The sequence below is a fragment of the Pseudorca crassidens genome, chromosome 7, assembly GCF_039906515.1.
Source record: "Pseudorca crassidens isolate mPseCra1 chromosome 7, mPseCra1.hap1, whole genome shotgun sequence".
Classification (NCBI taxonomy): domain Eukaryota; kingdom Metazoa; phylum Chordata; class Mammalia; order Artiodactyla; family Delphinidae; genus Pseudorca; species Pseudorca crassidens.
In genome coordinates, this window is record NC_090302.1 from 101,206,071 (window position 1) to 101,222,158 (window position 16,088).

Here is a 16,088-nt window from a genome sequence, read left to right on the forward strand (position 1 = left end):
AACAAAAACCACATTCACAGAAAGATAGAAAAGATGAAAGGGCAGAGGGCTATGTACCAGATGAAGGAACAAGATAAAACCCCAGAAAAACAACTAAATGAAGCGGAGACAGGAAACCTTACAGAAAAAGAATTCAGAATAATGGTAGTGAAGATGATCCAGGACCTTGGAAAAAGAATGGAGGCAAAGATCGAGAAGATGCAAGAAATGTTTAACAAAGACCTAGAAGAATTAAAAAACAAACAAACAGAGATGAACAATACAATAACAAATGAGAAATACACTAGAAGGAATCAACAGTAGAATAACTGAGGCAGAAGAACGGATAAGTGACCTGGAGACAGAATGGTGGAATTCACTGCCGCGGAACAGAATAAAAAAGAAAAAAAGAAATGAAGACAGCCTAAGAGACCTCTGGGACAACATTAAACACAACAACATTCACATTATAGGGGTCCCAGAAGGAGAAGAGAGAGAGAAAGGACCCGAGAAAATATTTGAAGAGATTATAGTCGAAAACTTCCCTACATTGGGAAAGGAAATAGCCACCCAACTCCAGGAAGCACAGAGAGTCCCAGGCAGGATAAACCCAAGGAGAAACACGCGAGACACATAGTAATCAAATTGACAGAAATTAAAGACAAAGAAAAATTATTGAAAGCAACAAGGGAAAAACAACAAATAACATACAAGGGAACTTCCTTAAGGTTAACAGCTAATTTCTCAGCAGAAACTCTACAAGCCATAAGGGAGTGGCATGATATATTTAAAGTGATGAAAGGGAAGAACCTACAACCAAGATTACTCTACCCCACAAGGATCTCATTTAGATTTGACGGAGAAATCAAAAGCTTTACAGACAAGCAAAAGCTAAGAGAATTAAGCACCGCCCAAACGAGCTCTTCAACAAATCAAAAGGAACTTCACTAAGTGGGAAACACAAGAGAAGAAAAGGACCTACAAAAACAAACCCACTGAGCCTGCGCGTCTGGAGCCTGTGCTCTGCAACGGGGGAGGCCGCAGTAGTGAGAGGCCCGCGCACCGCGATGAAGAGTGGCCCCCACTTGCCACAACTGGAGAAAGCCCTCGCACGGAAATGAAGACCCAACATAGCCAAAAATAAATAAAATTTAAAAAAAAAAAGCAAACCCATAACAATTAAGAAAATGGTAATAGGAACATACATATCGATAATTACCTTAAACATGAAAGGATTCAATGCTCCAACCAAAAGACACAGGCTCGCTCAATGGATACAAGAACAAGACCCATCTATGTGCTGTCTACTGAAGAGACCCACTTCAGATCTAGGGACACATAGAGTCTGAAAGTGAGGGGATGGAAGAAGATATTCTTTGCAAATGGAAATCAAAAGAAAGCAATATTCATATCAGTTAAAATAGACTTTAAAATAAAGAATGTTACAAGAGACAAGGAAGGACACTACACAGATCAAGGGATCAAGCCAAGAAGAAGATATAACAATTATAAATATATATGCGCCCAACATAGGGTCACCTCAATACATAAGGCAACTGCTAACAGCTCGAAAAGAGGAAATCAACAGTAACACAATAATAGTGGGGACTTTAACACCTCACTTACACCAATGGACAGATCATCCAAACAGAAAATTAATAAGGAAACACAAGCTTTAAATGACACAATAAACCAGACAGATTTAATTGATATTTATAGGACATTCCATCCAAAAACAGCAGATTACACTTTCTTCAAAAGTGTGCACAGAACATTCTCCAGGATAGATCACATCTTGGGTCACAAATCAAGCCTCAGTAAATTTAAGAAAACTGAAATCATATCAAGCATCTTTTCTGACCACAACGCTTTGAGATTAGAAATCAATTACAGGGGAAAAAAAAGGTAAAATACACAAACACATGGAGGCTAAACAATACGTTACTAAATAACCAAGAGATCACTGAAGAAATCAAAGAGGAAACCAAAAAATACCTAGAGACAAATGACAATGAAAACACGACCATCCAAAACCTATGGGATGCAGCAAAAGCAGTTCTAAGAGGGAAGTTTAGAGCTATACAAGCCTACCTCAAGAAACAAGAAAAATCTCAAATAAACAATCTAACCTTACACTTAAAGGGACTAGAGAAAGAAGAACAAACAAAATCCAAAGTTAGTAGAAGGAAAGTAATCATGAAGATCAGAGCAGAAATAAATGAAATAGAAACAAAGAAAACAATAACAAAGATCAATAAAACTAAAAGCTGGTTCTTTGAGAAGGTAAACAAAATAAATAAACCATTAGCCAGACTCATCAAGAAAAAGAGGGAGAAGACTCAAATCAATGAAAAAGGAGAAGTTACAACAGACACCGCAGAAATACAAAGCATCCTAAGAGACTGCTACAAGCAACCCTATGCCAATAAAATGGACACCCTGGGAGAAATAGACAAACTCTTAGAAAGGTATAACCTTCCAAGACTGAACCAGGAAGAAACAGAAAATATGAACTGATCAATCACAAGTAATGAAATTGAAACCGTGATTAAAATTCTTCCAGCAAACAAAAGTCCAGGATCAGATGGCTTCACAGGTGAATTCCATCAAACATTTAGAGAAGAGCTAACACCCATCCTTCTCAAATGCTTTCAAAAAATTGCAGAGGAAGGAAAACTCCCAAACGCATTATGTGAGGCCACCATCACCCTGATACCAAAACCAGACAAAGATACTACAAAAAAAGAAAATTACAGACCAATATCACTGATGAACAAAGATGCAAAAATCCTCACCAAAATACTAGCAAACAGAATCCAACAACACATTAAAAGAATCATACACCATGATCAAGTGGGATTTATCCCAGGGATGCAAGGATTCTTCAATATATGCAAATCAATCAACGTGATACACCATATTAACAAATGGAAGAATAAAAACCATATGATCATCTCAGTAGATGCAGAAAAAGCTTTTGACAAAATTCAACACCCATTTATGATAAAAACTCTCCAAAAGTAGGCATAGAGGGAACCCACCTCAACATAATAAAGGCCATATATGACAAACACAGCAAACACCATTCTCAATGGTGAAAAACTGGAAGCATTTCCTCGAAGATCAGGAATGAGGCAAGGATGTCCACGCTCACCACTATTATTCAACATAGTTTTGGAAGTCCCAGCCACAGCAATCAGAGAAGGAAAGAAATAAAAGGAATACAAATTGGAAAAGAAGAAGTAAAGCTGTCACTGTGTGCAGATGACATGATACTATATAGAGAGAATCCTAAAGATGCCACCAGAAAACTACTAGAGCTAATCAATGAATTTGGTAAAGTTGCAGGATACAAAATTAATGCACAGAAATCTCTTGCATTCCTATACACTAATGATGAAAAATCTGAAAGAGAAATTAAGGAAACACTCCCATTTACAACTGCAACAAAAAGAATAAAATACCTAGGAATAAACCTACCTAGGGAGACAAAAGACTTGTATGCAGAAAACTATAAGACACTGATGAAAGAAATTAAAGATGATATAAACAGATGGAGAGATATACCATGTTCCTGGATTGGAAGAATCAATATTGTGAAAATGACTATACTATCCAAAGCAATCTACAGATTCAATGCAATCCCTATCAAATTACCAATGACATTTTTTACAGAACTAGAACAAAAAATCTTAAAATTTGTATGGAGACACAAAAGACCCCGAATAGCCAAAGCAGTCTTGAGGGGAAAAAACGGAGCTGGAGGAATCAGACTCCCTGACTTCAGACTATACTACAAAACTACAGTAATCAAGATAATATGGTACTGGCACAAAAACAGAAATATAGATCAATGGAACAGGATAGAAAGCTCAGAGATAAACCCACACACCTATGGTCAACTAATCTATGACAAAGGAGGCAAGGATATACAATGGAGAAAAGACAGTCTCTTCAATAAGTGGTGTTAGGAAAATTGGGCAGCTACACGTAAAAGAATGAAATTAGAACACTCCCTAACACCGTACACAGAAATAAACTCAAAATGGATTAGAGACCTAAATGTAAGACCAGACACTATAAAACTCTTAGAGGAAAACATAGGAAGAACATTCTTTGACGTAAATCACAGAAAGATCTTTTTTGATCCACCTCCTAGAGTAATGGAAGTAAAAATAAACAAATGGGACCTAATGAAACTTAAAAGTTTTGCAAAGGAGAGGAAACTGTAAACAAGGTGAAAAGACAACCCTCAGAATGGGAGAAAATATTTGCAAACGAATCAATGGACAAAGGATTAATCTCCAAAATATATAAACAGGTCATGCAGCTCAATATTAAAAAACAAGCAACCCAATCCAAAAATGGGCAGAAGACCTAAATAGACATTTCTCCAAAGAAGACATACAGATGGCCAAGAAGCACATGAAAAGCTGCTCAACATCACTAATTATTAGAGAAATGCAAATCAAAACTACAATGAGGTGTCACCTCACACCATTTATTATGGGCATCGTCAGAAAACCTACAAACAACAAATGCTGGAGATGGTGTGGAGAAAAGGGAACCCTCTTGCACTGTTGGTGCAAATGTAAATTGATACAGCCACTATGGAGAACAGTATGGAGGATCATTAGAAAACTAAAAATAGAACTACCATATGACCCAGCAATCCCACTACTGGGCATATACCCAGGGAAAACCATAATTCAAAAAGACACATGCACCCCAATGTTCACTGCAGCACTATTTACAATAGCCAGGTCATGGAAGCAACCTACATGCCCATCGACAGATGAATGGATAAAGAAGATGTGGTACATATATACAATGGAATATTACACAGCCATAAAAAGGAACGAAATTGGGGCATCTGTAGAGACAGATGGATGGATCTAGAGACTGTCATACAGAGTGAATTAAGTCAGAAAGAGAAAAAGAAATATCGTGTACTAACGCATATATGTGGAACTTAGAAAAATGGTACAGATGAACCAGTTTGCAGGGCAGAAATAGAGGCACAGATGTAGAGAACAAACGTATGGACACCAAGGGGAGGAAGTGGTGGGGGTGGGGTGGGGAGATTGGGACTGAAATATATACACTAATATGTATAAAATGGGTAACTAATAAGAACCCGCTGTACAAAAAAAAATAATTTAAAAAAAAAGCAGAATAAGTTTTAATTGGGTTTATCATTATTTTTTATCTCCCTACAGACTGTGCCCTGTGTTACTAACTGCACTGGGGGCTGATAGCTACCTCCGCTACCCCCTTCATAGGCCACTGCCCCCCCAAACTGACTTCATTTTGTTGCCCCAAGGTCAGTGAAAGATGAAGATGGGGGAGCCTAAAGAACCCACAGTTCACACTTTGTCCCACTACCAGAGAGCAGTGGGGCCCCAAGATTAAGTCTCAATGTGAAGGCTCCTGTCTCAAGGGCTCTCTCTGGGAGGGCCCCTGTCCTTTGTCCAACACTGCCTGTGCAGCCAGAGTTTGTTGGCTGTGTGTTCTTGTCCTAGGTTTTAGAGCCAACAGAAGTCTGAGAGGCTCTTGCTAAAGAATGTGGCTGCACAGTGACTCCAGGGCAAGGAAAACTTGGAGTCACCAGTGGCAAGCTGGGGCCTCTCCTTGAAGCACTTCCAAAAGCTCCAAGCTGTGGCCGTGCGTCCAAGGCTAAGCAAGCCTGGAGCAGCCTCCATAACAGGGAGCAGGGTTCCATCACCCCGGAAGGAATCCAGGCACCTCAAGATGCATTGGAGGCCTTTTCTCATTTTCTAGAAAACTGTGGAGGGAACAAAAGAGGCCAGCCATGAGGTTCAAATTCAGCCCAGGACACAACTCTCTATTTCCAGGGCCCCTGTCCTGGGTGTCCCATTCTGGAAGCAGCCTGGCTCAATGCTCTGACTCTACCAGCATTGGTGGAACCCCAAGAGGCCTCGGGGTCAGCCAGGAGCCTCTGGCCTGCACCCTCTCCACCTCATTACCTTTCAAGGATGCCAGGAGAGGTCAATCCTCCTCCACTGTTTTTTTTAAAAACAACCCAAGGTATTTCTTTTTTCCTATTCCTTTGATTCTCGGTGGCAGCAGTATGGGGTTTGAAAGAAGGGAGCGAAGTGCAGGCACCTGAAGTTTTCTGAGCGTGAATAGGGAAAACAAAACACCCACTTCCAGCCAGTGGGGCATGGTGAGGCCGCCCTGTGTTTTGATAACGTTGTGGTTCACCAGTCCCACACCTACTTTTGGAGGTGGCGGGTAGGAAGTGAGGTAACGCAACCCAGATGTTAACATGAAAGCAAGCACGGGCATTCTCCAACTCACATTCCACACGTGGGCTTGGTCCTGCTACCCAGTCAGGGCCAGGCTCACAGTTCAGAAGGGAACTAGAGGTCAGCAAAGGTGCCAGGGCCCCTGCGTGGATTAGCTCGCCTGGTAAACCCACCTGCCAGTCCCAGAGCCTCCCTGCCTTGGCGTCTCACCCCAGCAATGAAAGAAACGCAGCTCTGCTGTGGCTGGATGGACAAAACCACCCGGTTCCAAGTCTCTGAGTTTTACTAGTCATTCAATAGAGAAGTCAATTTCCTAATGAACTGCGGGCTGGAAGGGAAGCTAGGAATCACCTCTCTCACCTCTTTATTTTCTGAGGAGAAACTGAACCCTTAAAGAGATTCATTAAGGAATCAGCTAGTGCGTGATTGTCATGAACTGACTTGTGTCACCCCCCAAATTCATATGCTGAAGCCCTAACCCCCACGTTAGTCCAAATGTGACTCACTTGGAGGTAGGGCCTTTGAAGAGGTAACTAAGGTTAAATGAGATCATATGGATGGGCCCTAATCCAATAGGACTGGTTTCCTTAGAAGAGAAAGAGTCACCAGGGTTGTGTGTGCACGGAGGAAAGGCCATGTGAGGACACAGTGAGAAGGCGGCCATCTGCAAGCCAAGGGGAGAGGCCTCAAGAGAAACCAACCCTGCCGACACCTTGATCTTGGACTTCCAGCCTCCAGACTATGAGAATATCAATTTTTATTGTTTAAGCCACCCAGTCTGTGGTATTTTGCTATGGCAGCCCCAGAAAACTAACACAGTGATAAAGCTTGGGAGTCTCGATTTTTCTGCTCAGCAGCGTTACCAATGCCCTTGGGAGCCCCAAGGCAGGCCCTGCAGAAGCCTGGCCCACTGCCATGGGAGACGGCTCACACAGCCCATGGGGATTCCTTTCAGAGGTGACATCCTTCTTTTCCTTCCCGGGGGATAGAAATGGCAGATTCAGGCGTACAACTCTCCCACGCCCTGTGCTTGAGCACCAGGCTCATCTTTTAGAGCCTGGAGGGCCCACGAAAGGGTGAGGGCTGTTTGTGCTGCGAGTGTGGTACCCCACTGGCATGACCGGCCACGTGGGCAAGCTCAGCTCCACCCACCATAAAACCCTTCTGGAAAACTTCACTTTCTTTGGCCTAGGTCTTTCCTTTGCGTTGCAAACCCCATTCCACCCAAGTCCGATCTGTCTGAAGAGGACGGTGCCCCAGCATACGGGGACTCTTGGCACGTCAGCTTTTATGGCTCTGTTATGGCCTTCTTGGAAGGCTGCTCAGCAATTACAGACGGCAAGCCCTCCCTGCGGCTGTGGGGCTGTGGCCCACGCTCCTGCTTACCCCCAAGCAAATGCCTGGCTTGGTTGAGGGCTGGTGGGTTCACATCTTTGGCCCCATTGGGCGGTGAACTGTTGTGGCTGACCAATCCAGTAGTGCCTTTGACATGCTGGTGCCAAGGTCAAGAATCACCGTCAGAGCAGGCACCTGGCTGGGGAGCCACTCTGTACCCTGATGTGTCTGCATTTGCTCATTAAAAAAATAAGCCTTCAAGAAGTTCTTCCAGTGAGCCAGCCCTGTACCAAATTCATGGTTTAGTGAAGAGCATTAAATAGGGTTTACCGGGCCTTTTTGTAGGATTGGATAGACGACCTCCTGGCAAAGAGGAGCTCATCCTGTTGGCTACCCCTGTGGGAAAGGTCACCCACACGAGGGGACACGATGCAGGTTTTTAGAGACGCCATCTCAGGAAGGGAGGGATGTGTCTCGGACATAACGCTGTAAAGGTTCCCTTTTCTTTCCCTCTGGAAGCCAACATACAGTCTTCGGTCCCCAGATACTATCTGTGTTGTGCTTAGATCTGTGTGATTCGCGGACCTGCTGTAATGTGGTTCCTCTGGGTTCTTGGAAAGGGCTTTTGCCAAGGGCACCACAGGTGCTGTACACCTTGAATCCCTCGCAGGAAGGACTGAGTTACAATCACCCTGTATGTCCAGCCCCAGTGCAGGGCGCGGCGCACAGTGGATCCCCAGCATCTGCCAGTAAGGCCAGTAGAGCTCATCCACGTGTCTCTTCATTTCGCTCCTCCTCTCACTGTTGGTGACGGTCACCAACAGTGAGAGCAGCAGAGCCTGACAACTTTCTGAGCTCATCATCAGAGCACCCTTCTACCACCTGTTGGAAAGCTTTAGCCTGAGGCCATCTGGTCTACATTTTCTGGGGCTTCAGTGACCACAATATAACAGAGTTCCCTCTGGGAGTCCAGGCTCCTTACCCTTTTCTGGAAGCCCATGGCGGGGATGTTACATCTCACACCAGCATCTTCTTCATGGTTGCAGCCCTGAGACTCAGCATTGAACTTGCAGTCTATGATGGACTTCTCATTCCCGGTGCACTCGATTTCATTGAGGTGGATGGGTCCTATCCCTGGGGATGGAAAATGCACATAGGCTATGAAAGCTTCTAGGATGGGAAAGAAAGTTCCAGACAATAAGAACATGCCTCTCCCATCCTCAAAATCCTCCCAACCACCTCCTATAATCAGCTCGATGACCCAGGCCTCTTCTACCTAGAGAGAATTTTTTCTTGTCTTGGGAATCATTTCTTCCATGAGAAGAAACAAAAGTTGCTACTAACTTGTGTGACCTTGACCAACTCACTCAGCCTCTCTGAATATCGTTTTCTCACTGAAATAAAGGGGTTGGACTAGAGGACAACATTCCATGCACTGATGAATCCGAAAGGGGTGACTGTCACTGTGTAGTCAGGCTCCCCGCAGGAAAGAGATGGCATTCTCAAACTGGATGATCTGAGTTAGAGAAAGAGATTTTAAAAATAAAGTTATGGACAGAGTGTGGGGAAATCAGTGGACAGTCCAGTACTTGTGGGCTAATAATCCTGGGGTACAGAGGCCACCCCCAGGCCTGCAGGAGTAAAAGGAGGTGCCGATATCTGGCCCAGGAGAGCAAAAAAGCCATGTGGGGAGGCCACCTTTGAAGAGCCGTTACCCTCCGTGGAGGGACACAGTGGCCCACAAGGAGAGTAAAGACCTGACCCCTCCACTCTCCCCACCTCCAGTCTCCCCCAGGGCTCTCAGCTGGCCACACCCAAGCCTGCCTCCCAGGACCCTGGACCATGTGGGTAAGGCAGAGAGTGGAGCCGTAAGAGCAGACGGAAGACATTCAGCAAGGACCTCTAGTGTGCACGCGGGAAGCTTCCCTTACAGGCACCGGGGTCACAGGGGGAGCCTCCCACTGCTGGGGAGAGGAAATTCTGTCTGTCCGGCATTCAGCTCAGCTCGGCTCACAGATCCACCTCTCCTCTGTCTAGCCCATCAAGATGGATCCAAGTCCAGTTCTTTCCGGGAGCTCCTGACTGCCTGGAAGCCCACCTTGGACCCTGTCTTGCCCTGCGTTCTCCTCTCTCTCCTGGTCCTTGCCACCCTCCTCTGGTTCGGGTTGGTCCCTCAGCACCCAAACGTGCTAAAATCTCCCATCTTTACAACGACCCTCCCCTGATCCTACACCTCCCTCTGGCCTGTCACGTTCCTTCCCTTCAGGGAGAACTTCTTGAAAGACTCATCTGCTTTTGTCCTTTCTCATTCCAGCAGGAGGGCCTTCTCCAGCCTGTTTTTCCGCCAGCACCTCTCCATCTCAGGAAGTGGTACCTCCATGCACCTGGCCGTTCTCAGCAGAACCCAGAGGCACCGTCTCCTCCTCCTTTATCACAGACAAGCAATCCTTCACCATGTTCTGTTCGCTCCCCGCAAATCTCAGTGCTTTCCATTTCTGCCACCACGACACTAGTCCAACCCTGTCCTCTCCCAGTAGGATGAATGAAATAGCCTCTAGTCTCCCTCCGGCTTTCTTAGTCCAAAATATTTGCCACGCACAGCCCAAGAGATCTTGAATCATGTCACCCCGTCTTAAACCCCTGTGATGGCTTCTCACTGCACTTCAGGGTAAAATCCACAGTCCCCAAATGGTCCGACCAGAGACAGGCCTCCACTTAGCATTCCAGCTTTGCCTGCTCCTCCCTAGCTCGGCCACACCAGCCTCCCTTTGGCTGTTCCATTGAGCCAAGCATTTCCCTCCGCCTGGACCTTCTTCCTCCTCAGCAGCAAACTCCTGCTCATCCTTCAGGGCTCAGCTTTGATGCCACTTTGACGGCACAACCTTTCTGAGCCGCATCTAAGCTGGGTCCCCTCGGGTAGCCTCCACTGAGCACTCTGCTTCGCACTGCACTCAAGCGCCTCCCTGTTCAATGTCTGTCTGCTTCCCCACTGGGTTGGAGGCCCCACGAGGGCAGGCACTATGTCTGTGTGCCTTGTGAATTCCCAACAAGAGCCTGGCAAACAGGAAGTGTTGCAAGCAGCATCTGAATGGATGTCCTTGGCTTCACTGAGTCCCTGCTGACGTCAGCCTCTGTGCCAGGTGCTGGGGACCCACAGAGGAATTAAGGCAGGCCCTGCCGTGACAAGCTCACGGTTAGTGCCTGGGGGAGGCAGACACTTACACAAAGACTTGTAATATCATGTGGTAAATGATAAAGATGGAGGTGACTTCCTGTGCTTTGGAGTCCAAAGGAGGGACCCCTGGCTCTTGGTTTCTGGAGACACCTGGTATCTAGGCTCACTGAGCCCCAAAATTAAATTCCAGGAGCAACCCACTGTGACAGGTAAGAGCCAAGTTTCCATTTCCTTGGAAATTCATAAATGATGAAGCTTCCAATTCCTTGGAATTTTATAAAATTTATAAAAACACATCGGTCACTGTGGCTGGAAATACCCAAGGACTCAGAGCGGAAAGGCTATGCAAAATACAGATCCCCAACAGAGATGCTGAAGTAAGCAGAGCCTCAGCTCATGAATTAAGACGGGCTCAGAAACACAGAGCAACCTTGGATTTGAGTATCCAGTTAGAGCAGTGGCTTGTTTCATGATTGTGAGGAGAGTGATGATGGTGATAATGGCAATGATGACAGTGATGACGGTACTGGCAGTAATGATGACGGTGTTGGTGGTGGTGGTGATGGTGATGATGATGATGATGGTGATGGTGGTGATGGTGATGATGATGATGGTGGTGATGATGATGACTCCATGTCCAACCTGCTAGAACGATGTTATGGACTTGGGACCCACAACTCTGCAGGTTGCCACCAGATTTTGAAGATCACAATAGAATAGACTAGGACAACGCACAGCCTTTTGCATGTTATAAAGGTAAGCATTGTCTCCAGAGACTTATGTTTCAGCTTTACTTGCATGTGCTGGCAGTATTTCTGATGGGCGGTTTCAAGCAAAAGGGTTTGAAAGGCACTGCTCTGGAGCTGCCCCATCCAGCGCAGCAGCTGCCACCTCGCCGAGCCCTTGGAACGTGGTCAGTCCAGACCAAGATGGGCCGTAAGTGCAAAACGCATCCTGCATTTCAGAGAGTCAGTACCCTACCTGTGAACTATCTCATCAAGAGCATTTATATTGATTACATGTTGAAATCATAATGTTTTGGAAATATTATATATAATATTAAGGAAAATAGATTATTAAAATGAATTTCATCTGTTTCTTTTTTTTTTTTTTTTTTTTGCAGTATGCGGGCCTCTCACTGTTGTGGCCTCTCCCGTTGCAGAGCACAGGCTCCGGACGCGCAGGCCCAGCGGCCATGGCCCACAGGCCCAGCCGCTCCGCGGCATGTGGGATCTTCCCGGACCGGGGCACGAACCCATGTCCCCTGCAACGGCAGGCAGACTCCCAAGCACTGCGCCACCAGGGAAGCCCCATCTCTTTCTTTTTATTTGTTCTTTACATGGCTACTAGAAAATGTTAACATCACATATGTGGCTCACATTATATGTCTGTTGGACAGCGTGGGTCTGGAGTGTTGGAATTTCTTTACCAAGTGTTTGTTCAGCTCACCCTACTTATGCAACTGGAACTAATTCATTCATTCCTTCCTTTTTTTTTTTTTTTTTGGCCACACCGCGAGGCTTGTGGGATCCTTTAGGTCCCCGACCAGGGATCCAACCCGTGGCCCCTGCAGTGGAAGCACGGAGTCCTAACCACTGGACTGCTAGGGAATTCCCTCATTCATTCATTCCTGATAAAATGAATGTCTCCAGAAGACTATGAGAAAGGCATGGTGGGAGCCAGTTGTGTGAACAGACAGCTGGAGTTCAGATGTGTACAGGGGATCTCAGAACACAAAGCACAGTGCCTGACTCTGACCTAACATCCATGCTGGTGATAAGAACAGGTCTCAGAATCCCAGGAAGCTGGACAGACAGAACCTCAGACACCGTGAATCCAGGGAAGGATCTGAGACCCAGAAGGTTGCTCAAGCTCACCGAGCATGTAGGTGGCAGGGCCAGGACCAGGACTCAGACTGCCCGCCCCTCAGCACTTGCCCTTTCACTACCCTCGCTGTGGGTGTGGTAACTTGGTCCACCAGCTAGAGGCAGGGCTGAGGATGGACCCTGACTCTTCTGTGGCATGACATCAAATGTGGACTTTTCCCTTTCTGCCTACCAGAGTTGACCTGCCCAATGTGGCAGGAGATGATACATCATCCAATGGTTCTTTCAAGGACAGCATTGAAAATGCCAAATGTCTCTTTCTCCCAGAGTCCCGTGGGCCCTGGGAAAATTCTGGCTGCTCTGGGCAGTGAAATAATTAGGTCAAATAGCACACACCCATGATAAACGGAATGTTTATGTCATCTGGGGCTTGTTTCCTCCTCAGAATGAGTGGTCTTTGTCCTGCAGGCCTGGGGAGACCACAAACCAACACATTACCTAATTAGTACAATGGACTGTGGGAATATTCGAGATTCAAGGGAACTGCAAAGAGCTCACCACGACAGGGGAGGAGAAAGATTGTCACTGGGTCACTGACGGCTGGCACAAAGCAACGTTCTAGTCCACCCTAGACCCTCAAACTTCAGTAGACCCCAGGAAGCTTGCAGGGATTGGAGGTAGAGATGCTCTGAATGTGAGCAGGCTGAGACAGGTGCGTAGAAGGGAGAAGCGCACATCTGAGAGTTAGAAGACTCGAGTTTCAATCTTTCTCTGCCACTAACTATAGGTGTGACCTCAGGCTCGCTCTCCAGAGCCTCAGATTCCTCATCTGTTGTACGAGATGACCTCTGAGTTCTTCTGTAGCAGCGCCATCTACGATTCCAAGACTGTCTCTAGGGTCCACTGGGCTGTTATTTCCTCCAGGTTGTGGCCAATGACCTCACCATACTCCTTTCTGTGGGGTGATGGTGTTATTCCTGACAGTGTGGAGACATCCTCTCCTCACGGGATAGGACAGCCCACCCTCGTCTGCAGCCCACTCTCCTCCCTCCCCACCCCCTCCCAACCACGGCAGCCCCTGGTCTGCAGCAGCCTCCCTGGGGGTCAACACTGAAAAGATTCCTGCAGATGACTGGTTTCCTTTGCTCAACACACAAAGTCCCCCTGGGTGGGGTGGGGTGGGGTGCTGGACGCTCGCTGGGCTGCAGAGTCTGTTTGGGGCAAAGACTCCACCCCCTGCAGGACCAGGGCTGGCACAGGGCAGTGGTCTTCATGGGGGTCGGGAGGGGAAGTTATCTGTTGTGTTGCCATGTCATGTTGACAACATTCCTCTCAACAGGGTGACCTGCTTGAAAGCCTCCTATACTCTTGTTCTTTGCTCAAAGGAAAGATTTGTTTGAGACACTTAATAAAAACCAGGCCCCTTCTTTTGTTAGCATCTCATGACATTGGGAGCAGGGCATCCTGTTCCCAGTCTCTGGCGACAGGGAGAGAATGTTTGTGGTGCTAACTCAGGGTGGAAAAGTAAGATGACATGCAGGATTCTTTTGTGCCTGGGGTGGTCCATAGCCTCATGAATTCTGAGGTCTTCTCCTGGGGGAAGGACCTGGAAATTCCAGCTTTTTCAGTGGGGCTGTGGGGAGCATTGGGTTAGGAATTGGGTAGACCTCCATTAGAATATTCATTGGGTGCTAATATGCTGTCTCATCTTGGTCGTTTACTTCCTTCTCTGGGTCTCAGCTTCCAAATCCATAAAATGGGCACTCAATATTCCCTAAGGCCCTTCCAGCTCCAACTGCCTGGGGAGAGGCCTGGGATTGTCTAACAGAGCAGCAGCTGCTGGAGGGAGGAGGCAAAGCAGGAAGAGCCTGGAAAGGATGAGGCCAGCCAGCCCCCACTGGGCTCCCCTTGTGACACTTTCCGTGAAGAGAGCGCACAGAACGTCCTCCCCACGCCTTACCTTGCCCCAGCCGGGAGCCTGTGATGGCCTCTTTGGCGCTCCCGAAGCCCAGCTCTCTGCAGACCACGCTGGCGGACACCAGGTCCCACTTGTCGTCGCAGACGGTACCCCATTCTCCGTTCTTGAGCACCTCCACGCGGCCCTCCCCGACATTGGCACCTCCTCTCAACCGCACCAGGGGTTGCTGAAGAGACACATGGTCCTGCTGAGCGCAGCTCACTCCCCTCCTTTCCCAACCCCTCCCCACTCCCGGGACCCAGGCTAGGAGCTGACAGTGCTCGATCTGCGTGTGTGCCCGCGGAGGGGTGGAGGCGCGCATCCTCACTCTGCGTGGTCGGCTCGGCGGTGCGCTCCCTTTGCAGCCTTCTCGTGGACCTTTCGTCCTGGGCCACTGGGGAGCCCATCAGGGACCCTCAGCAGCTGATCACCCCACCCCATACTTGCTCGACGACCTTAACACCAACACTTCCCTCCACCCCCTCACTCCAGAACCTCAAGCTTCAGAGCTACAGAAAGAACCTCCTACCCCCAAAGTCTGCAGACTCCAAATGGATCATAATTCTATCCTGCTTGTAACAGGTGCTGCGGTCTAGCCCCGGCGGAGATTCCAGGGCGCTAAACGGACCAACCACAAGGATCCTGCTCTGCAGGCGGATGAGAGGCAGGAGAGAGAAGACGGAGAGTGAGCGGGCGGGGCCCCACTGAGGCGGCCAAGACTTGGGGATGGGCCGTGGCAAGGGGGTGGAGAGCCTCCCACTGGTGACGTCCCACATCGGTCCTGCAGCTGGGCTCATGACCAGTCGCCACTCCAGCTCCGCCACTCCGATTCTACTCCACGTCTAGATCAGCCCAACTCTTCAGAAGGTGCAGCCCCACCAGATATGCAGAGAGTGGGTGGTTATAGTTTAGTTATGCCTACTTGCTCACTGACAGCCTGGAAGCCTTATCACCTTATGGGCTTATTTAATTGCACAGGAGTAAGACCTACTCTCCAGCAGCATCTTAATCCCATTGGATTACACCTTACAAGATGGGAGATGGGTCATTTGACTCCATCTGCCCACATGCCCTGCTTTGCATCCGTTTCTGTGCGTGTGTGTGTGTGTGTGTGTGTGTGTGTGTGTGTGTGTGTGTGCTGGGGTGGGGAACTCAGAAGGCTGTGAGGCTCTGAGTTATTGCTGATGCCATGTGATTCAATACAGAAGGAGTAAGGGGTGACTGTGCAGCCCTTCTGTGTGTGTTGGATCAGACCAGAGTCATTGTTCTACTCTGGCCTGTGCAGTCCACAGCCCCGGACTCCCTTCATCACACCCACTGATGGTCTGGACGAGGCAGCCCTGGCTGGAGGTGGTGTTTTTCAAGCATTAACATACAGCAGTCATCTCGAGGGCCAAGGCATCAAACAAGAGCCTGTGTCTCCAACCTCCAGCCAAGGTCCCCACCCAGATTTACAGACCTCAGGGACAGACCCTGGCACTAGAGGGAGAAGAAAAGAGGGACAGGGAGGGGTGCAAAACCCACACTGGCTTCGAGAAACTTTAGTC

General features: G+C 47.6%; 1 protein-coding gene across 1 annotated transcript in view; it reads right to left on the bottom strand.

The window, feature by feature from the left end:
* Window positions 1–16,088, bottom strand: part of LOXL2 (lysyl oxidase like 2) — a 102,691-nt gene that overhangs the window by 25,389 nt on the left and 61,214 nt on the right. The window contains exons 6-7 of the mRNA XM_067745161.1: window positions 14,545–14,728; window positions 8,566–8,717 (exon numbers count right to left, since the gene is read on the bottom strand). Coding sequence (XP_067601262.1) covers window positions 8,566–8,717; window positions 14,545–14,728 — 336 coding nt within the window. The remainder of the gene's footprint in view (window positions 1–8,565; window positions 8,718–14,544; window positions 14,729–16,088) is intronic.